This window comes from Anoplophora glabripennis, unplaced genomic scaffold, assembly GCF_000390285.2.
Source record: "Anoplophora glabripennis isolate ALB-LARVAE unplaced genomic scaffold, Agla_2.0 scaffold967, whole genome shotgun sequence".
Taxonomy (NCBI): domain Eukaryota; kingdom Metazoa; phylum Arthropoda; class Insecta; order Coleoptera; family Cerambycidae; genus Anoplophora; species Anoplophora glabripennis.
The window spans coordinates 6,839-31,425 of NW_019417062.1; the positions used below are offsets into that span (position 1 = coordinate 6,839).

General features: G+C 34.3%; 1 protein-coding gene across 1 annotated transcript in view; it reads right to left on the bottom strand.

Annotated features, from left to right (window-relative positions):
• Positions 1-14,114: 14,114 nt before the first annotated feature.
• Positions 14,115-24,587, bottom strand: part of LOC108913221 (tyrosine-protein phosphatase Lar-like) — a 50,229-nt gene continuing 39,756 nt past the window's right edge. Inside the window, exons 2-3 of the mRNA XM_018718736.2 lie at positions 15,808-16,092; positions 14,115-14,731 (exon numbers count right to left, since the gene is read on the bottom strand). Coding sequence (XP_018574252.1) covers positions 14,622-14,731; positions 15,808-16,092 — 395 coding nt within the window. The 3' untranslated portion in view covers positions 14,115-14,621. The remainder of the gene's footprint in view (positions 14,732-15,807; positions 16,093-24,587) is intronic.

The following is a 24,587-nucleotide window of genomic DNA, read 5'->3' on the forward strand; positions in this document are numbered from 1 at the left end:
GATCCCAATAATTTGAATTATTGGGAGAATCGGCAACATGGGCTCGCCGCGAAGACGTCGAAGCGGGACTTCGAGCCCCACGTCGAGCGCCATGTCGTGTAATATGATCGTTTGGTTGTGTTTGGTCGACATGGGTCCTTGGTGGAGACATCGGGAGTTCTAATCGAGCTCCACGTCGGGCGCCATGTCGCGATCTGTGATCTGAGATGTCGGTTCCCTTGACTGGGGTCCGCGATAGTGACGCACGGAGTTTTAATGGATTGTCACTAGGGACTCCAGGTCGCAGGATATTCTCAAACGACTGTTGTCTGTGGTGAATATGGTCTACAGACGTGGTGTCTAGGTCACGAGCTCGTGGGGGAGATCTCGACGAAGAATGTCGAGCATCACGTTAAGCGCCGTGTCGGGTTAGACTTTCAAAATAGGGACCACTTAGGCGGTGATCGTATGTTCGGGGGAAATCCTGAGAGTGGACGGGCGATGTACCAGAATTGCTTTGATAAAAAGAGCCGGCTACGTCACCTACGACATAGTCGGCTAAGGGGTTTTCGTTTACCATGGCACCCGAACGAGATGCGCATTGCTCCCGCTGGATACCATTTCGTAGAAAAGCTGAATGAACTGTATCGCCGTCGCCGACAGCTCCACGTTCCGGAACACCCGATATCAGAGGTAGGCCGCTATCGGGGCCGGACCGCGAACCGTGGTTAGGCTCATGGGATTCCCCGGACCCAACCAGTTGGTACATACGTAGGTATAACCTCGTCCCGAGTATCTGTGGGTGACCCACTTCGTTGTAACTCATGAGTGCTACTCGGCTCCGTGAGTGCGCCGTGAGGCGTAGCAGCGGACCTCAACGTGTACGGCGCTGTGGCTGCGCCGTGCCGCGTGCTTCCGCGAGCTACCAACTTCAGTCCTCAGACTCTTCACGCAACATCGAGATAGCGTTGGGGAAGGAGGCTATTTCCTCTTTCACCCGGAGTGTCGAGAGATCTTTCGCCGGCAAACAGGTGTGAGGGCAGTCCGTGTAACCGCTGGTCTCTCCGGATGGGGACGAGGTCTCGTCCAGCTCAGTCTTGATCATCGAATCACGATCTAATTTATTATTTGTTGTACCTTCGAGGGCACCAATCCTCGTAGCACTGGATATCGAAGTCGCGTCGCAGGGATACATCTTACCCCGTATGACAATGTCGGAGCAAGCTCTTTTGCTCCGAAAGTCTTGTAGACGTCTGGTAGAAAACACTGACTCTACTATTAAATGTGGGAGCCCTAGAAGCAAGGACAACTTCTTTACTAAATTTGGAAGTACGCCGCCGCAATAACGTGCGTACTATTGCTTTGTGCCCGTGAGTCACAAAGTAAATGCCTCGTAGGGGTTTGACGAGGAAGGTTGCCTCGACGAGTGACCGCCTAGAAGTTTGACGAGGAAGATTGCCTCGGATTTGCAGATCTCGATTGAATCTGAATGAATAGGACTCGTAGGAGCCTATGTGTGTACTCTGTACCGAGGTGCGGGTCTCTCGGTGGAGCCGGCACGATCGGAATCAAAGTCTTCGGACGGTATGCAGGTCTCTGGAGGAGCCTGAAATGTATCGCTGTTCGATGCAGGGGGCGATCGAACAGGATCTTCGCCTCAGATTGGGCTACCTCGGGCGGTACGTAGGTCTCTGGAGGAGCCTGGGGTATCGCTGTGTCGATGCAGGAGGCTATAGCACAGGATCTTCGTCGGAGGTGGTCAGTCTCGAACGGTATCGCAGGTCTCAAATGGATCCTGGAATTTAACTCTGTTTCGATGCAGGGGGCTATCGAACAGGGTCTTCACCTCAGGCTAGGCTACCTCTGGTGGTATGTCTCGTGAAGCGAGGCACTATAAATATCTACGTCGAGGAATGGCAGCCTCGACGGAAGCCTCGTGAAGCGAGCCTGTGAGCTTGAGCTCCAAAGTTCTTGAGCTTGATGACAGGGTTTTTTCAATCAAACCGTGGAAGGTATGTTAAAAGTATATATTGAAAAGAATTAACAGACAATAAAGATTCACAATTAACATATACAAGTTATTTACCATGAATAAGATTTGTTACACAATCGCTCTGTATCGCTTTCTTGTACCATGTACTCCTACTGTAATACTGCGAATGTCGGAAGTTGATGTTCGATCGCTTTTTTGAAATCTCCATACTGTTGGCGGACCGGTCGTCAGTGGTCCGCCAAAATTTCCAATAAAAAGCGTCCGTCGTCGCTGTCGACGTCGGATCTCGTTCCCCTCTGGCCTCTCCGGATAGTCGATCTCGGCGTAGGGGATTTTGGAGTCTTTTCCCGGTTTTGGGAAAAACTCTACCCGCAGTCTCGGCTTAGGCTACCGAGCATCGCATCCAACCGCCAGAGCGGTGGGACCGTCGGAAGACGGCCCAAAGACGGGGAAATTGGAAACATCGGTGAAATTTTCCCCGTCTTATATCTTTATAATAACTTTTGGAGTTATTGGCGATAGCGTCCTTGACCAATTCAAAAGTGTGGCAAAAATTCTGACGATAGTTTCCAAATATCGTCTCGAAGCGTCCCGGGGTTCGTCTGCAGGTTGCGAGAATCGCGGCAGTGGACACTGCGCGCCGGGATGGCAGACCCAGGCGAAATCGGTCGCGATGCGGATGACATTGGAAACATCGGTGAAATTGGTCTATTGGTCTATCGCCGGGAGGATCGATGTCGGGTTATGGGGCGACGTCTGCATTGAGATGCAGAGTCGCGGAAATTGCTCCCCGATGGTATCGAGTACGATGTCTGAAATGATACCGTGGAGGCTTTTTTGATTTACTATTATTCCATATAATACCATAGACCTCTATATGTTTTTCAATACAAAAGTGCTCAAGATTTAAACACTTAATAGATAAGCCTTCCCTAGCCCAGATACCCACCCCACCTTTATTTAGTAAGGATCTACAATAATGGCTACAGAGATTAAAACCATCAATATGTATATCGTAAATAACATTAGATCTCTTATTAATCTCTGTCAAACATAAAAATTGTATATTAATATAGTCTAGGAGATCAACGTGCATTGCATTACTTTTATTAGAATTAATACTGTCAATATTAAGTAAAAATATATTTGGATCCATTAAGGTACGGCCGGGTCTCTCTTCGCCCTCTCGAAAAACCACTGAATACAGGTACCATAAGGCCAAAACTAAGGATCCATGACTCGTTTAAGATTACTTTCAAAAATTTTTACCTTGAAAGAAGAATATAATGTAGGGTGTTTCGAGGAGGTAGTTTCGCAAGAAACCTCAGGGAAATTACTTTGTAGGTGCTCCTCCAGATCCTTCGCTGTAGTACTTGGACTCACCCTGTACACATGCAGAAACACTATTCTAGGTACCTACGCCTAACACTTTATTTGGGGACTCAATATTGTTGCATGTAACGAAACACCGCCCGCGTTTTTTTCTAGGGGCATCTCGCCATTCGTCACCACCATAGTCTTCTACAGAAGTAAGCACTGCAGGTGTTTCAGCTTTAGGAAGCTTATCGTTTTTTGTTAAATTAATACATTTATTTAGAGCTAATTGGCACTCAACATTCATCAGGTCATGCGATAATTGTTTTCTGGTAACAACATTTGTAAGCTCACCTCTAGCTTCCTTTAAAACATGATCAGCTGATTTATGTGACAATATATTTATATTATTGTGTCTATTTATATTGGAGGTAGAAATATCAGCTGTTTTACATACAGACGGATTTTTACTAGACGTCTTGTCTGAATTTTTGTACCTTCATTCAATTTTAAGGCACTTTTTTGCCCGCATTCTTTATAACTCTCTCTATGTGTACTATTTGCATTCAGGATATTTATATGTTCATTCAATAACTTAATTTTGTTTCGCAATACTTCAATAAGGTCATCCTTTTGTTTAATACAGTATTTAAAGATACTCAGGTCTACCTTGTTATCCTCAGATATCTTCTCCATGGCATTAAAGAATGCGTCACTCACAACAATGTCATTGGCACAGCAGATTATGCTAGAGTCATTAAGGATTTTTACAAGTTTAGATATAAAGATAAGTTGCGTTAAATCACCATATTTTGGGTTCCCCTACATGCCCCTGCTCTGTGTCGGTTCTTATGTGAAACACCCTGTATAATACTTAATTAATTTTTCTATACTGAATTTAGATGATGATGGGTCATTAGGACCGATGGGAGGGAATGCATTTTTCAACTCAAAGATAAGATGATACAGGATGGGCCATTAGGACGTTCCTCAGTGTAAAGGCACCTTGAATTTCCTCTCCATTTTGATCTTCTAATAGGTAAGGTATTGGGTTAGTCAAATACAGGATGGGTCACTAGGACCTCTGAAGGTGGGACAGGGTGCATCGTCCATACAGGTTGAAGATGATACAAGGCGCATTTTTTTGACTCATCATTGGTGCCTTCGGGATCACCTATATAAATTATGCAAATTGATCTAAAAATTGAAGATGATACAGGATGGGTCATTATGGGACAATACATACAGATTGAAAATGGACGGATTTTTTTAACTCATCATTGGTTCATCGGGGATCATCTGCATAAATTATGCAAATTGATCTGGAATGCGGGAACAAGTGAATGGTATATTAATTCACAGCACTTTGACGTTCTCCGCCCGCAGCTGGAAAGAAGAACACAAGTTTTACTTGTGAAATTAGTTGTTGGATAATTAATTCAATAGTATGTTTGCAAGCACAGACTTTATTATCTTACAATATTATAATTAATTGAAGGTTGGAATCTACAAAGCATTTTTATGTATACAAAAAGCTGACTCTAACATAATTTTTATTTCTACTTGATACTTGGTACATGACAATCATTATTATGTAACAAGCAATGAATTGTAAGCAAAAAATATAATATACGTCGTACATCACTCCTCCCTCTTTGAAACGGACCATGGGGACCTAACAGTGCTATTGGGACATCTTCGACTGGGCGTTGGGAATTTCCTCCTTTTTGGCGGTTCTTCAAAATGAAAGTATGGATTCTCTTTCGACAAGATATATATATGTGTGTGTGGATAATAGACAAATGAAGATAATGGAAACAATTAAGATGATCCACAATAAATTGGAAAGGTTGTCAGGGAGTGCCTCGACATGGTTAATTGATGACAAATGATGGCTGGATTAGATAATTCTATTTATGTCCTCAAAATGGATGGATTTGAGCTTTAATCCATGTGGCGTATTTGAGATATCAATTTGACTGGGTAGAGGTGGTAGTAGGATTCCTGTTCCTACATGAGTGGTTGGACCGGTGGATGTTAAAAATGGGACATCATTGATCCATATTTTACACATATTGTCATTGGTAATTAAGGTTGGGGAACTTCTTCTCTCAGCTCCATTGGTACTGCATGGGAACCTGATATCAGTAGCGCTTGTTGGATGAGGGATGAGTAAAATTTGATTTGGGGCAACTTGAGTTGTTACTGGTTGTATAATTTTGATTTCGCTAAATTGGCAGTTTGAAGGCTGTCAATCTTGGACAGTCATGGTCATGTAATCTTCTTGGACTGGTTGTGGCTTCTCATTGCATATGTAGAAATGTTCTACCAGAGGGCATTCTTTATCTAAGTACTTTTGGTTTCCTTCGCCAAGCATTATTATAGGTTTGGGAGGAATTAAGGTAAGGTTATTTTGTGGGATCGGATAAAGTTTGTACAGGTATGTATTTTCATTTGAGAACAACATTAAAGTTATAACAAAATTGAAATTTGGATATTTAAAGAAAACATCTTGATGCATCAATTTAAAATACGATAAGTCACTTTTCTAAACTTAATAATTTTGATTTATCATAAAGTTGGAAAAGTGTATTTTTCATAAATCTTACTTCATTAAGGGTAATAGTTGGATTATAAACTGTTCTTAGCGCGGAAAAATATATTGCAATGTATATTTCATCAATGAGAGTTAAAAGAGAGTTACAATTATTAATAATTTGTTGACTAACGAATCTGATATTTTAAATACCAAAATTTTGTATTATCACTTTAATTTCTGTGGTAATTTTATTTTGATTAGTAGATAAGGTTAAAATTGTTTCATTAAAAGTTTTTAAAAGCGGTTGAAGAATAGATAATTGCAACCATTTGTGTCTCGATATTATGTTGACTTTTATTTAAGAATGTTAGTTGTTTAATTATTTCTGTTTTATCATCTTCCGTCAATGTACCGAAGAGATATTTTGAAATTTTACCTATGCTATCTATTAATCCCCTTTTATGATTTTTATTCAGTATTAAAATTTTAATGCAATTTTATTTAAGGTGTAATTAACATGAGAGAATGATTCATCATGAGTCGTTAACGTAAGTTTTTCAAAAGATTGATATAGTTTATCTAAATGAACTGAGATCAAAAAAATGTCTATTTGGTAAATAAAATAGCTTGATTCAATTTGTTTTACGGGTCCTAGTTGAATTGGTAGAATAGGGTTTGTTATTGTCTGGAACGTAGGGTTACTCGCCTGGCTCTTCTTCAGGAGCAAGCTGAATGTGGTAAGTAGTAAGGTAGTCCTCAAAGTCATCGTTATCTATTACCTGCGGTGGAGAAGATTCTTTTAGTTTCTTTCTAGGTTTCTTTATTAAATTTTTATGATATGTGCCTGCTTTTGTTGTTGCTAAATAGTCATTGTCAGATACTATTTGCGTTTTTTTGTATATTGGTTTGGTTTTTGAAGTAAATTTGTCTTTAGTCTTTAGGTAAACAGTGTCTTCACATCTTTTCATTTAATTTTGTAATGACTTTCTCTGTTATGGGAAATTTGTTGATTAAAATTATTGTACAATTTTTGAGATACATCTTTTCAATCACTCAAAATTTCGATTTCATCTATGTCAAAAGGAATTTTTCTATTATTAACAAATACAATTTCAAATGGTGTTAATTTTGTTACTGAATGAATAGCATTATTATAGCCTATTATTGCTAATTTCAGTATTTGAGTTAAATCTTTATTTGGATATTCTAATTTAGTGCAACGAATTAAGTCTAAAAGTGTAGAATGAAAACGTTTGACTAGAGCATTAGAGTTAGAGTTTTTCGGTGTGGTAATGTGAAAGTCAATTTGATGTAGATTACAAGATTCTTTGAAAAGATTATTGTGAAATTATCTACCATTGTCAGTAATTATTGTATTTGGAATAACATAATGTGAAATGAAAGTAAAAGAGCTTTGTAAGTGTCAATAGAATTTTTTGTCTTAATGCGGTAGGCTTGACCTAATTTTGAAAAAGGATCTAAAATTGTTTTAAACATTTTGGATTCCGCGAAAAATAAGTCCATATGAATTATTTCAAAGGGTTTTTTGGGAGTGGGAGTTATTTGAAATTTAATACGTTGAGGATGTCTTTCATATTTTACTTTTTGACATATTCTACACGAATTTACATAATTCGGTAACGTAGTGATGTGAGTGAAAATATATAACAAATTGATATATATCAATTTTTGATACATATCAGCTATTATATTTATGTTAATAGCTGATATATATCAATTTTCCCGCCATTTCATGAATAACATTTTAAAATTAAAAACTTGTGGTGTGGTAGGCTTGAGTTGGACTGTAGTAGCTCTTGGGTACCTGGAATATCTCCGTCAAAAATGAATATAAAAATCTGAAATTTTAGGGGTGTACTATAGATGGGAAGAACTAAGAGCGCACGTAATTTCAAGTCACCCCTTCCACCCTAGGGGATGACGGGTGGTTTTTTTAGATGTACCCTACTCATTTTGCGAGTTTCGGATTCTATGCGTAAAACTACCCCCGAAAGCGCGTTCTTGCCGAATTCGCACAAAAACCAAACCACCACCCTCGTATGGATTTTGTCGTTTTTTCGATGAGCATTTTTCTCCTTCAAAAATAAATATAGAAATCTGAAATTTTAGGGGTGTACTATAAGTGGGGAGACCTAAGAGCGAACCTGATTTCAAGTGGCCCTTTCCACCTTAGTAGGTGCAGAGGGGGTGAGGGGTGGTCTTTTAGACGTACCCCCAAGAACGCGTTTCTGGGGGTAGTTTTACGCGTACAATCCGAAAATCGCAAAATAAATAGGGTACGTCTAAAAAAAACCTTCACCCCACCCCCTAGGGTGGAAGGGGTGAGTTGAAATTACGTGCGCTCTTAGGTCTCCCCATTTATAGTATACCCCTAAATTTTCAGATTTTTAAGTACTACTTTAAAGCAGTTTCTTTATTATCATAAGTTTTTGATAATTTTTATCTTTATTTTTTTTAAGTACGTATTGTGATATACAAAGACTAAATTTTCTTGTTCTAGAAATTTCCCATTTTTTATTTCTGGGTTGATAAAACTAAATTGCTAATAAACAGCGTACTTGCTTATAAACAGTCAGTAGCACGCAACAAAAATTAGAAGTCAGTATGATAAAAAAAATATAAAATTCCAATCTAAATATGAAAAAAAATAAAGATCACTTGATAACTTTTCTTAAAGTTCATATATATGACATGTATTTGGTGTCAAATTAATCAGCAAGGCATTAGCAATATAAAAAAACTAATTTGAATATAGTTTTTTTTTAACAAAATTCATCTGATATATATAATGATATATATTTTGATATATATCACCCAAAACTAAATAGCATGCTATTTTACATCACTACGGTAACGTCATGAACTAAATTTGGTCACTAATATCTTTTGAGAAGGGAGGTTTTGACTTCTGTAATACCTCTATGATTGGTTTTGCCTTCATGATAATATTTCAATTTTTCATTTTGTTTCTCATTGTCTTCTATGTCTTGAAGAAATTTTCGAGAATCGCATAATTTTAAGTTAGTGAAATTTTCTTGAAGTATACGAATAATTTTTCTTTCAGTTTCAGGTGTTTTGAAATATAGACAATAAGTAGTTAAAAGGGTTTTCGGATGTTGAAGAGTCGATAATAGTATTATTAGATTCTTGAATAATAATTTGGTGACTATATTGATTAAGACAATTTTCTGTATAGGGTAATTCTTGAATAGGAATTTCATCAGCGGTATGTTGTGTTTTTGCGTCATTTTGTAGTGATGTTTGTGCTACACTAATTTTTTGGAATATTTGTTCCATTGTGGGTGTATAAAAGTTTTTCACCGATTTCTTTGCCTACTTGAAATAAAATCGTCTATGTCCGTAATTTTGTCTCCGGGGTTAGTATCTGTGTCAATTAGATTTATGTCAATTGGGTTTAAGTCAATTTTTATTCTAGAGAGACGGTCAGCGTTGGTATTTTGTTTGCCTTTTTTTATATTTAATTTCGTAGTCATATTCCTCAAGTTTGAGTCGTCATCTTACTAGTCTACTGTTGGGTTCTTTTAAGTTAAATAGCCATTGTAAGGGTTTGTGGTCAGTTTGAATGATTAATTTTCTACCAAGAATGTAGGGTCTAAAATATTTGCATGCCCATACGATTGCGAGCAATTCTTTTTCGATTGTACTGTCATTTATTTCAGCCGGATTTAATGTTCGAGAAGCATAATAATGGGATGGTCATTTTGACTAAGTACTGCACCAATCGCAAAATTTGAGGCGTCAGTTGTGATTGTAAACTGTTTTTCAAAGTCGGGAAATGCTAAAATGGGGTCGTTACATAAGAGAGTCTTACAATATTCAAGTGTTAATAAATTCTGGAATGTGAATTACTTTTTCTCCTTTTTTAAGACATTTGGTGAAAGGTTTAGTGATTTTGGAAAAGTTTTTAATAAAGTGTGTATAATATCCTAAAAACCCTAAAAAGCTTTTAATATCGCGATGGTATTGGGAAATATTTTATAGCTTCAATTTTTTTTGTATTCGTTTTTATGCCGTTTGGAGTAATAACATGCCCAAGAAATTAAACAGATTTTGACAAAAATTCAGATTTACCTAATTGGATTTTGAGGTTGCGTTTCCTAAAAGCTTCAAATACTTTATGCAAATTTAGAATATGTTTCTGTAATGATGTTGAAAAAGTAATTACGTCATCCATATAAACTAAACAAATTTTGTTTTGCAAATCTTTCAAAACTATCCATGACTCTTTGAAAGGTACTTGGGGCATTTTTTAAACTGAAGGACATTCTCAAATATTCGTAATATCCTTGTCCGCTAAAGGCGGTTTTTTCTACTGAATTAGGACGTACTTCAATTTGGTGAAACCCACTAGCTAAGTTAAGTGTCGTGAAATAGTTACATCAGCCTAGTTTGTCTAAAATGTCTGTGATGTTTGGTAAGGGGAAAAGGTCTTCGATAGTCTTGTTATTTAATTATTGATAGTCGACAACTAGTCTCCCTTTTTGAATTCCGGAAGTGTCTTTTTTCTTAAGAACCACCCAAATTGGTGGGGACCATGGGCTTATAGTGGGTCTGATAATATTTTCGTGTAACATTTGTTCTTTTTGGTTTTTGACTTGCTATTTATGGACATGTGGGAATCTATAGGATTTTGTATAAATGGGATTTTCATCTTTTGTTCTAATTTCGTGTTTGACAAAATTATGAAAATTTAAAAGATCACCTGGTCTTAGAAATATGTCTTCGAATTTGTTACAGATATTTAAAAGTGATTTTTTCTCTTCTGGATTTAGATGTTCTAGACGAAGTAAAATTTTTGATAAAGCAGGAGATTTAATATCGTAATCAAAGGAATCATAATTTTCTAGAAAAGGTTCAACTGAAAGAGGTTCTTCAAATTTGACAATTTGAGCTTCTTAAGTGATATTGTAAATTTCTACAGTAGCATAACCATTGTGGCATGTACTTATGGAAGTTGGAATAAAAAAATCATCTGTTGATTGATATGGAATATATACGTCATCATCAGGAATGTCAACGGGAATTTGTTTTTAAACCTTCGTGAGCATTGACCGAATAACATTTAGAAGTATCGTTTGGATTTCTATAATAAATCGGAATATTTATTGATCTATCTGGACTGTTCAGAAAAATTTATGGATAGTTGTAAATTTTGAAGATCATTGAAACCTATTAGACCATCATAATACTCATGGAAATCATGTAAAATAACAGTTATGAAAATATGGGAATTAAATTCTTTGAAAATTGGAATGTCTGCTCTACAACGTGCGTTCATTGTATCAACACAAATTTTTAATTCAGTTTTATCAAAATAAATACAAGAAGGATAATAATTTTCGATTATGGAAGGATCAATAATTGAAGATGCGCAACCAGTCTATTAATAATTTCATTGGAAGATTTTGAATTTTGATATAAAATAATGGACAAGCTAGTTTAAAGGCGTTTATTTCGTTTAGAAATTGTTCCTCTTCGTCGAGTTCTATATAGGGTTGTTCTAGTTTGTAGCCGTAGGAAATTTGGATTTTGTTGTGAGTCTTGATATATTTCTTGGAATTGTTCTTGGTGGAAGTTTTCTTGGTAGTAGTCTTCTTCAGTTGTATCTTCTTCTACATTGTGAAGTTCTTCTGATATCTAGTTTCTTGGTCCTGTTGGTTGGAAGTTTTGGAATCTTGGTACAGGTCTATGCGATGTTGTCGACATTGGCGTAGGTTTATATGTAGGGTTTGCATTCATGGGTTTAAAATTGTTTGGTTTTGGTCGAGTTTTCCAAAAACTTTAAATATTTGTAAAAAAAAATTGTGTGGGCATTTGTTTGGGTTATATGTCAATTGGCTGTGATGGAAAATTTTGTCTTGAGACTTGAGATTGAAAATGTTGATTTTAGAATTGATTTGGAATTTGTAAAAACTTTTGATTATAGCCTTTGTCTTGGCATAATATTATATTGTAGTTGGGGTGATGGTAGCATTGGTTTTTGATAGTCTGATTTATTTGAAAAATTTGAATTTTGAAAAGATTTAATGTAATTTGAAAAATTTTCTTCCTCTCATGATGAAAAGTTCATACTTTTGAAATTGCAATTTCTAATGATTCTACTTGCTGGACTCTAATCATAAATTGTAACATAGGATAAAATTCTTTCTCTTGCAACATTTTATTTGCATGAATTAATTTACTGACTAATAAACTACGCAATTCTTGACATCTTAAGGTTCGATACCGAAAAAAAATGATAAAGTTTTCAAAGCAATTGAAATCTGTTAATAAATATGCAAACTGTCTCGTGTAAAAATATCAGATCAATTGCCAATGTAGTTTTTTTAAAAAATGATATTAAAAATTATGCTCACAGGCTCTTATGGGAGCTGGGAAAAAACTTTAATCAAACGTGAATATTGCTCTTAAAAATTGTTAGGATCGAGAAAATAAAATTGTAAATAAAGAATTAAATATTACTAAACATTTTAAAACAATAAAAATATGCACTTACAGTGTAATTATTGAGATAATGGAATGAATAGATAACGTTTTGACAAAATTGAACAAATATCTGATCCAATGAAAGGAAATATGGCAACACTGTACGCTGTATTTAATGCTCCGACTGACGCGCTATATTTGAATAGCTCGATTATAGACTATAAATTATTCTAGTTGAAAACATAATGTAGTAATAATTAATATTAAGTAAATTTTTCATGATCTAATGCAATATAATAGCAATTTGAAACAAACATTGAAAGGATCTCTTTGCAAAACGAACAGTATAGATAGTTATCATATGGATTCTCGGTTTGCACATTTTACTTGTTTCTCATCAATCAATATTTTGTTTCATGTGCATTTTATATTGTTTTTCAGTCATTACTTTTCCTTTGTACCTTGGATGTTCATTCCTGTTTACGGTATACGCGCCAAGCACAGTTGACACTTGACAGTTGACGCAACTTTTACCACCACACTACACTGATGTGCAATGCTGCCAGATTTCGCTCATAGTTTTACAAGCTCTTAATGAATAAATAGACATTTTTATTCAAATAAAAAGTTAATTGCCGTGCATTAAACACGAAATATATATGTGAGCTGATATGTGTTGTATAAATTGTATTCATATATATTATATTTAGTTCGCTCAAATTAGTTTATGTAAGATTGGTACTACAACAAAACTCCCATGTATAAGCATAGGCTTTCCTCTCGCACCGTCTGCCCTGCAAGAGATCTATCGAACCTCCTTAAGCCAAAACTGATAATTTTCATTTTAAAAATTTTTAGATTTAACACGTTATATTTTAAGCATTTAATATCTCTTTAGTCACCAAAATTTAGTCTCAAAATTTCTTTAATCTGTAGCCAACTTCGAATTTCTATGCGCGCGCCCACTAACATTTGCGCTTTGCCTATTAATTTTCCTAAAATATGAAAGTATTTAATGTATCTCTATCTGCATGAAAATATTGATTTACTAAACTGTCACAGGGATTTATGAAAGTGTTTAATCCAAAAGGATTTCTGTCATATTTGGGTATACTGTCAATATATACTCGTAACAGTTGATAATCTACAGGTGGAAGTAAATTCGGTTCTCTGCTTGTAGCCATTTTATTTGATTTAGAAATTTTTAATTTACTTGAAAGATTTACTAATTCTGATATACTCAAAATTTTGAAAACATAAAAATAAAATAATTTTGACGCTAAATTATTTGCAGGAAAAGTAAACTTAACAACTAAAATTTGACTCGATTTGAGTTTGAGATTTTGTTTGATTTGTTTTTTTGATGTTTCCTTCACCTAGGTATTCACAATGAATAACGAGCCTATTGTTCTCAAAAGAATTTCAGAGAGAATAGGTGGGTGAATTATAATAAAGGTCGGAAGGAAAATAATGCTTGACTTACTTTGTCGTTGCCTCAGCTGTTTTCTTGATAAGTTTTCAATCAGCGAAACGACTTTGGTAGGTAGGTCGTGATTCTTGCCTTCGAAGATAAGCTTCTAATCGATAGAAACCTCAATGCGTCAATTGGCAGTCTTTCACTTCCCGATTTTTGTTGTGGAATCACTGTACCTTCAACTTAGAAAAGTTTATTTAAATCACTCAAATTCTTCAGAGGTTTAAACGACACAAACACACAATCATCACACATCAATTTAAACACAATCCCAACCTCATCGCCAGTTTTACTTGTGAAATTAATTGTTGGATAATTAATTCAAAAGTATGTTTAGCAAGCACAGACTTTATTATCTCACGACAATATTATAATTGAAGATTGGAATCCACAAAGCATTTTTATATGTATTCAAAAAGCTGACTTTAACATAATTTTCATCTCTACTTGATACTTAGAGTTCATGACATTTATTATCATGATTAAAGTAATGAATTGTAAGGAAAAATCTGGGTATCCATTAATTACAGGGTGGACCAATTATTGAAGACGAGTCCATGATAAACTTATTTTCTGGTATTTCAAACCAAAAATCTATTTTTGAGATCTTCAAAATCGAGAAGACCCCTCTTCGAGGGAATCTGCCGGATGACTCATCTTCACATCGAAATTGAGCTGAAGTCTGCATAGTTTATCTACTAACGGTGTAGGGGCATCACCTCTGCAGGAAGAAGTTTGACGTATATAATGTAGGAACTTTTTGCGTTCAATGCAGAATCGCAAGATGTGGTTTCTAATTTTAGTTTTTTGATAAGGCCTTATGTTAATGTACATGTTTTTTTTGTTCAAGAGGCCTAAGCGGATCTGTATATGAATATTCCACCATATTTTTTTCCACTCTTACCACACAGCGCTACCAACTGTAAATTCTTCGTCTTAAGATTTTCAAATTTTTCACCAACTGCTGAAATATTATTTAACATTAATATATCTGCCACAGTATTCTCGTTGTTAAATGCTACGGTAGTCTAGAAGTAACACGCTCGCTTTGGAATCCAAAGGATCGGGGTTCGAATCTCAGAGTAAACTATTTTCATTTAAATAAAATTTGCAATCAACTGAATTAGTGAAGTTATTAATAGTTTTTTATGTCATGTTGTATACTGTTGGAAAGGGAATAGACTAGAGAAATTTTTAAAGGAATTTGGGGATCACGATCATGTTTAGTTTTTTTTATTGCAACGTTGTCGAGCGTTAATTTTTTTTTACCTCTTTCAAAAACTTTGGGAGTTAATAAAATGACAACTAGATGTTACTTGAAAGTAATTTTGAATTTGATAGAACCCTATAACAGTAAACATACAAATTTAAATTAAATTTGGAGGGCTATACAATATCTTTTTTTAAAATTTAAATTTAAATACTCAATTTTGGGATTTTTCAAAACAATAAAAAAGTTGAAATAAAAAACCCATGGAACCAAGAGTGAGTTATTGGGGCTGAAGAGATTGCAAATAACCCTTCCTTTCGGCTTATTCTATTTGGCAAACAATGCACCAAACACTTTGTATTTCACTATGAGGAAAAATTTTATTTCAATTTTTTATTCCACTTTAGTTAAAAAAATTTTCATTGCAAAAGTTCTCTATCAAGGCCTAGACTCATTCTCTAATAATCTCCCATGCTTCATTATCAAAATATGACTACTTTAATTTGTGGGAGCTGTCACTGCCGGATACCCCTTTTCCCCAATTTGATTAGATAATTCAATACAGCATTTATATAATCAAAAATACCATTTGAAAAATGTTAAAAATCCATTTATGTAGGTATGTAAATAAAGAGAAATTACTTTTTTTTGGTAAGTAATTTTTTTTGGTGTTGCATGTATGCTTTAATATGATTGGTTTTCTTATTGATATCAAACCCAGTTTATAATTTGTTTTTTAACGTTATAATAAAAATACAAATAAATATATGAGCATTTATGTATAAAATAGGATAGGTAGCTTAGACATATTAATTTTTATGTTTTCTTACCTGTTTCACCAGTGGTAACAACAACAGGGGCGCTGGGAGGACCCCTTCCAATATTATTTACAGCAATTACATACATTTCATATTCAGTGTAGGGACTCAGATTTCTAACAGAGTAATACATAGTAATAATTCCACTGATTTCGCTAAATGCTTGATTGGCATATTTGGGTTTAAACTGTATTACATAGTACTGCAGATCTTCTGGTTCATTATAAGACCAACTTAATCTTACTGAAGCTGCAGTTATTTCTGAAACTCTAACATTTGTTGGTGGTCCCGGAAGTGCTGAAAAAAAAAATTATGTGTATGTTATACAGGGTGTCACCTAACGAATGTTACATAGTTCAAGGGTACGATCTAGAGCCCAAATGGTGTCGATTTAACCAAACTTCCTTAAACGAAAAATATCGCAAAAAAGTTACATTATTTCTTGTATTTCTCCTTAATTCAGAATCCAGTTAACCGATTTGAGCAAAATTTGCTGTTACTTAGTTTCTCTTCATGATTATGTTCCTATTAGGTTAAGGTGGCCATATTCCCGGCCGAGAAATAGTGAAATTTCTGGCGTTTTTAGGTACTGAAATCTTTAAAAGTAAAACGTGTAGAACAAAAGTAAGCACAAAAATGAAATCCTTGACGTTTTGTTTATTCATTGTTACCATTTAAATTTACTCAAATAAAATAATAACTAAAAAAAAAAGCGTTTGTAAAACATGCGTTTGCTGTTATTCTAACCCCACATTTTAAGAATTATTTTCACGTACTTATAAATAAAAGTAAACAATTTTATATGTAGGACTAAGCAAGTAAATGTTATAAGAATATTTATATGTGGAATTATATATAAAAAAGTTAGTATTTTCGTAGATTTCAGTACCTAAAACCTTGATGGTTTGTTCGTTTTTTGCACCTGTTTAATCGTTTTACTGCGGCGTCTTTGAAAATACCCAGATGGCATGACATAACATTCCTATTATTTGATAAGCTTTAGATTATTCAGTTATTAAATGTTTGAAATTATTTGTTTTTGCGGAAAACACTATTTAAAGAATATGGGGCCCTTAAGTCATTATACTATAACCCTTTGTGAATATTCTTCTGTAACTTTTTGGTACGTTTAAATTTTTACATGCAACTATAAGTAGGTAGAGAATTTTATTCTATAAAAAAAATGTATACCTATCAAAATTCGAAATTATGCTTGGTTATGAAGATATTACAGAAAATATTTATTAATACATATCCCAATTTTTTTGGAAATAACTACGTATCCATAACATGACAATTTCGATAAGTCACTGTCAAGTTTGTATTTTGTAAAAATTTGTTTCTGAAAATGCCTCGTCACAATGACTTTACAAATTATGAAATGAGAGACACGATAGTGGTCATATGTTCCTATACATATATAGGAACATTTTAGCAGACGCACTGCTAAGAGAACACCTGAAGTTATCCGAATCGCAGACAGCCTTCTCATACATTGTTTGCTTCTTTATTCAGCAGATTGAGGAAACTGGAAACTTCCGGTCTAATTCATGGAATGGAAGGTACGTTCAAAGAACGATACAAGACGTAGAACAAATTCTAGAAGGAGGCAGAAGAAAATCCCGAAATTAGTAGTTTTCATCGTTTGTCAGCAGTCACAAGAGTTGGTCGCAAAACCGTTTCAACTATACTTCACATTAAACAGTTACAATGTTTCCATTTTACTCTGTACAAAATTTGCTTTTGTGAACGATTTCTCCAGTTACATAACAGTGATCACACTTTTTTCGGGAGAATTGATAAGCTGTTTTTAGCCGTAGAGGGTTTTTTATTGGAAAAACTCTCACGTGTGGAGCAAACAAAATCCACACGCAATAAAAGAGCAGCACTTCCAACAAGAATTTTCAGTTAATGTCTGGTGCGGGATTATAGCAAATTTTATGGCCTATCGCTCTCATTAATACTAGACGACAAATGTAGTTCATGCACGATGGTGCCCATGCTCACAACAGCCATTTGGTGAGAGATCATTTAAATTAAGCATTTCCAAACCGGTGGATTGGTCGAGGTAGTGACTTTCCTTGGCCTTCTCGCTGTCCGGATTTTAATCCGTTAGCATTAGACTGTTACTTTTGGGGTCATTTGAAAGGAATTGTTTACAACTCTCTAACACCTAAAATGGGAGAAGAACATTGGGACAGAATAAATGATGCCGTACGACAAGTTAGACGAACATATAATTCGTTTCCTATTCTCAATAGTTTCATAAAACGTTTAAGGAAATATGTCAAAGAGAATGGGAAACATGTAGAACATTTATTACAAATTAGTAGACTTTTTATTACTGCCACATTTCAATTTATTATTTATTATTATTATAGTTATTTCCAAAAAATATGGGATATGTGTTAATAAACATTTTCTGTAATATATTCATTACCGAGCATAATTTCGACTTTTGATAGGTATACATTTCCTGTGTAGAATAAAATTCTCTACCTATTTCCGATAGTTGCGTGTAAAAATTTAAACGTACAAAAAAGTTAGAGAAGAACATTCACAAAGGGTTGTAGTAAAATGAAGGAGAAAACAAGAAATAAAAAAGAAACTTTAACAACTTGTAACTTTTTTTGCAACATTTTTCGTTTAAGCAAGTTTGGTTAAATCAACACCATTTGGGTTCTACATTATACCCTTGAAGTATGTATCATTCGTTAGGTGATACCCTGTACATGTATGTCAAGAACAATAACAGGTATATATAAACTACGTATATATTTGTTTACATAATTTGTTGTGAAGCAATTCATTCTGAATTTGAATTTTCCTACTTGATACAAAATACTTTTTTGCCTTCTAACAATTGCCAGTCACAAACAAAAATTATACACATTCATATCTTGTTGCAAAATATTTTATTATTTCTGTAGTTAAGATGATAAACACTTCCAATTTTTACTTTATGTTTATTACCACAGCACCTCTAGTTCAGAGAGGTAGGTACAAAAATTATTATTAAAGAGTTATTATTTATCAATTCGTTTGTCAATAAATTTTATTATATTTTGCTTTACAAGAGTACATTCTTGTAAATGTAAAACTTTTTGATATCAAAATTACTCACTTAAATATTTTTTTATATATTTCATAACAATTTTCAGGAAATTAATAAAAACTAGCGGCTTCTTGCTATCTACAAAAATACAGTGCTTTTTTATATAATATAAATTGCATCATTATGGTTTTAATTATATTATAAATATCAACTAAGGGGTTTTCAGAAACTATGATCTGATTTTACGGAAAGTACAAAGAAAATTGTCTCATATCTGGCAACTGTTTATGAATGCACAAAAATCAATCGAAGCTTAGATCTAAAATTTTAAATTTTGTTTATTAAAATTTTATTAACAATTTTTCTTTAAATATTTCTAAATATGGAAGACAAACCACTGTGATGACCTTTCTATGTGTCAGTTCCGATGCCACACAAAAGTTGCCGATCGAGTAACAGTAGTGAAGAAAATTGAAAATCAGGGGTTTCGAAAAAAGAACCACTTTAAACTTCTTAATATGTAGAATATACAGGGTTCTTCATGGTAAGTGGCCTATTAAACGGTTCAGAAGAACCAAAGAGAATATGATTGAAATTTTGTTTACGGGGGTTATCAGTTATGTTCTCTTCAATGAAAATAATGCCATCAATGTCACTTCTGGTTATATTCGAAGTAGCTGTCAATTTCGTTATTTTAAATGGAACACCCCATATTACATACATATACAAATATGGCCACCGAAGCAGGTTCTGTTTCAGCTGCTCCTAAAGAAAATGTGAATTTCATGTGTAAATACTGTTCTAAAAAAGTGAAAAACAAAGTGGTGTGTATTAAGTGCAGTGAAATCTTCTATTCAGCTTGTTTAAAACAAGCCAGTGAACTAAAAAAATCTGATTGTAAACATGAATCAGCCCCAGAGCTGGGTAATTCGTGGTGAAAAAGTAATTAGCAATTACAATTCCCTTTTTTTTCCTGTAATTGTATTTAAGTACTTTTTTTTAATAAAGTAATTTGGAATTGTAACTGCAGCAAAATTGTTATAGGAATTGTAATTTGTAATTACATTATTTGAACTATCGAATTACAAATTACTTCTATAAGTACAAATACTTTTTCCAATTACAATTACTTTTTCTAATAATTATAATTACTTTTAAGATCATGCGTACTGCATAATTGCGTACAGATTTGCAGACTTCTATTATTTCCTTTGAGGAAAGCCTTGTGCCGCGTGAACAGTAAAAAGTGATTTGGTGAATTAACCTCAGAATTAACAGAGTACATTTTATTGTATTATAATTATTATTAATTTAGAAAATATACGAAGTAAAAATATGTTGTCTATAGCATCAAGTTTTATAAAAATATATATTATGTATCTATGTGTTACTGCTCTTATTTTGAGTTGAGAAAACTTCTGGTTCGGTTATTCAGCCTTTCACTCGTACTTGTTCGATTGGTAATTTTTTTAATAATAATTACCTATTGCTTTCCAGTCTACCCAAAACTACTGTATTCTATATTTTGTAAATGTACTAACAACCAAAAAAAAGAGCATCGGGTTGAATTAATTACCTGACCAATAATATAAAATTATAGTATGAACTGAACTAGTTTAAATTATTAGATTAGGAATAAAAATATAAAAATTCTATATCAGAAAATGAATAAGAATAATATTTTCATTTTAGTATCAATTCTAATAAATAATAAATCGCAATATTACACAACACTTTTAATTAAAATTTTTAACTGAATTTTTTCTTTTTCTGTTTGGTCACTATAATTTACTTTATCATAAAAGTAATTAGAAAAGTAATTGCTACATCCATTTTCCATGTAACTGTAATTAAATTAATATAATTCCTTTTTTAAAGAATATACTTTGTAATTGTAATTAGTTCCTTTTTTTAAAAACGTAATTTGTAATTGTAACTATTTTTAAATTACAAGTAATTACCCAGCTCTGATCAGCCCAACAATTTTCTGATATGAATGAAGAAAACTATCTTAGAGAAGAAATTAAACTGCTGAAACAAATAATAGCAGACAAAGACATTATAATAGCAGATAAATGTCAGTAAGCAGCAAGTAACAGCCGAAATTATGAAAATTCAAACTGAACAAAAAGCAGATGAAATAATCAATTTAGTAAATGAAAATTATGCAAAAAGAAAATATTTAACGCCAACCATAAACGAGGTAAAACATAATCGTACTCCACTAGTGAATGAGGAAGAATTTATTCCGGTAAAGATAAAACTAGGAAAAATCAAAATCATAATATCGGCAGTGGAGATGATGACGAAAAATTTCAGGGTATGGAGAGGACTACGGATAGGAAGATCTGGCTTCTTTTGTCAAGAGTCCCAGATACCATAACAGAAAACAATATTAGAACCTATATTACAAAGCAGTTGGGTACACAGGACATATTATATGTAAAGAAACTTCAAACACATTTTGTTAGACCCAACAATCAAGCTTTTATGATAGGTCTCAAACCTTGTATGCAGGATAAAGTTAATGAAAGAAATTTTTGGTCAAAAAACGTCTTTTTTAGCCGGTTTAACTTAAAGCAAGGTCAACGATTGCTACACCACCCCCATCATCACCAATCTACTGGAAATCCTACTGGCTAATTAATAAATGGAAATTTTCGGAAACAGCCTCACCAAAAACTTCAACAACACATTAAATGAAGCCGGAAAGTATGGAACAAAACTCTTTTTTAGTGGAGGGAAGCTGTTAAAAATCTGTTATATTAATGTACAATGCATATCAAATAAAATCGAGCGACTTAAGTTGTACTTAGATAAAAACCACTGTGATATTCTATGTTTTAGCAAACATTGGCTGAAAGCAGATTGTTTGAAGTTGGTAAACTTTGATAATCATGTCTTAAAGTCTTATTTTTGTAGGCAATTTATTACAGTTTTTAACCATCTTAAAAATAATATTGAAAACACAGTAAATAGATGCATCACCAAAAAGGGGCTAATTTGTATACAAAACGAATTAGAAATGGTAAATTGGAATACTGCTTATCACAAAAGTAATAACATAGAGGCGGTTGCTCATTTTATTAATACAACTTACAGCACCCTTGTAGATCAAGGTTTCCCATTAAAAAAAATTAACACCAAGAGCAGAAAACCTGTCTCATTTTTTAATGACAAATTGAAACAATTGAGAGAAACCATGCAGATATTAAGTATTATTAAATATGCTTCAGGAAATCCTGAATAGTAAAACGCATTTAAAGCTTATAAAAAGCAGTACGTACGGGAGATTCAAAAAGCGAAAAGAGAGTCGTATGATGGCTTTATCAGGAAATCAGACAATAAATCTCTAGATGCCTGGAGGTTAATAAATTATGAAATTCAAACAAAAAATCTTTAGCTTCAAGTAATATCTGTCCAGATAAATTTAACATCTTTTTTACCAACATAGCTGGACAAATAGTGAAAACATTACCTTCCTGTAGATGCATTAACCTATCTCGATACACTTCCGAAACCTAGTGCCTCGTTTTTCCTTATTTCAGTTACTGAAGACGAAGTTAAAAAGGCAATAGTTAAATTAAAAAACTCAAGCTTGTCTAGATATATGAGGTCTGTTAGAAAAGTATCCGACCTTATTTTGTTTTGTGAACTTTTACTTTTGTTTACCTTGAACCTTGGTGCGCATGCGTGATTTTATTCCCGTCTGTAGCTGGCAAGCAGCCTTTGAGTGAGGTAGTGTGTAGTACTCTCTTCGGTTTCTTTATTACAAGGAAAATGACGGAACGACTGGAGCAGCGCTACTGCATCAAATTTTGCCAGAAACTGGGCGACAGCCAAGAGGAAACCATTTGGAAGATGCTATGGGCATCACACAGATTAAGGAGTGGTACAACCGGTTTAAAGACGGCCGCACATCGGTGGAGACCGAGCCACGCTCCGGACGGCCGTTCAACATGCCAAAATGACGAGGTCACCATGCTGTGGTGATGCAGGACCGTCGTGTAACTATCCGAGAAATTGCAAAAGAGATGGGCATCAGCACTTTTTCGACATATTTCATTGTGACCCAAGATTTGGCCATGAAGAGTTGCAGCGAAATTCGTGCTGAAGCTGTCCACGGCGGAGCAAAAGCAACTTCATGTTGAAGATTCACAGGACATGCTGGATTCTACAAACAGTGAGCCCCACTTCATGAACACCATCATCAATGGTGAAGAACAATGGCAGCACCGCTGGGAGAATTGTGTGAAGACCCAAGGATACTACTTAGAGGGTGATTAGGTTTCCAACGCTCTAGGTATGCTAGTTTTTTTTCTTCGGCCAAAAGTCCTATATTTTTCTAACAGCCCTCGTATACAACCTAGATAGCAGAATGATTAAAGAAACTATACATTTAATAGCTGCTCCACTGACTATACTTTTTAATCGCTGTTTCTCTGAAGGAGAGTTTCTGGATATCTTTAAAACAAGTAAAGTTATCCCTGTATTTAAGAAGGGAGACCCAAACATTGCAGACAACTACAGACCCATATTTATTATTCCAATTGTTGGCAAAATTTTTGAGATTCTGATTAAGGATCGATTAATCTCCTTTTTAAACACTCACTCAATAATAAACAACAATCAATTCGACAAATTGACAATTGAAGCAGTGATGGCTATAGTAAATTCGATAATAGATAACAGAAAATGGTCTAATATCTGCTCTTACATTATGCGACTTAACCAATGCTTTTGATAGTGTAAATCACAAGCTTTTACTTGCTAAACTGGAGTATTATGGTATACGTGGGTCCGCCTTGAGGCTGATGGATGCCTACTTATGTGGAAGAAAGCAAATTGTTTATACATCGTGAATGTATGCCCGTCACACACGGTGTACCCCAGGGCTCAGTATTGGGACCAATCATTTTTATTATATATACAAATGACATCTTTAATTATATACTTCCAAAGATGTGTGTCTCCTATGCTGATGACACCTCTATAATTCAGAGAAAATTAAATGTCAATGACCTACTGAACATGTCTTCTGAAAGGGATGAGAAAATGGAAACTTGGTTTTTGGTAAATTATCTAAAACTAAACAGAGATAAAACACAGAAAACTTTAATTCATTCAAATAGGATTATTACATCAAATCAACACGTAGATTTGTTAGGTTTTAAAATTGATGATAGGCTAAACTGGGACATACACATTATTAGCCTATGCAAAAAACTTTCTACACAATTATTTCTACAGAGACAATTGAGAAATTGTCTATCATGATTTGATGATGACCACATACTACTCTCCTTGTCACAGCCACTTAACATTTGGCCTACTTTTAGGAACAGTCTACTCATTCAATTAAAATATTTCGTATGCAAAAAAAGCTATCAGGATTATCTCAGTGGTCCTATGTAGAGATCACTGTCGTCCTTTATTTAAAAAACTGCAAATTCTCCCTATGCCGTGTGTATTTATCCTGTATAGTCTCTTGCTGTTACATAAAAATAAGATTTAATTACTATATAAATACTGACTGTCATGGTTATCCAACCCGAAAAGGCACTCAACTAAGACCTTCTATCGACTAAAGTTATCAGCTCGAAATTCCCTTAACTTACACACACACACACACACCACACACACACACACACACACACCACACACACACCACACACACACACACCACACACACACCACACACACACACACACGCACGCACACCCACACACACACACAC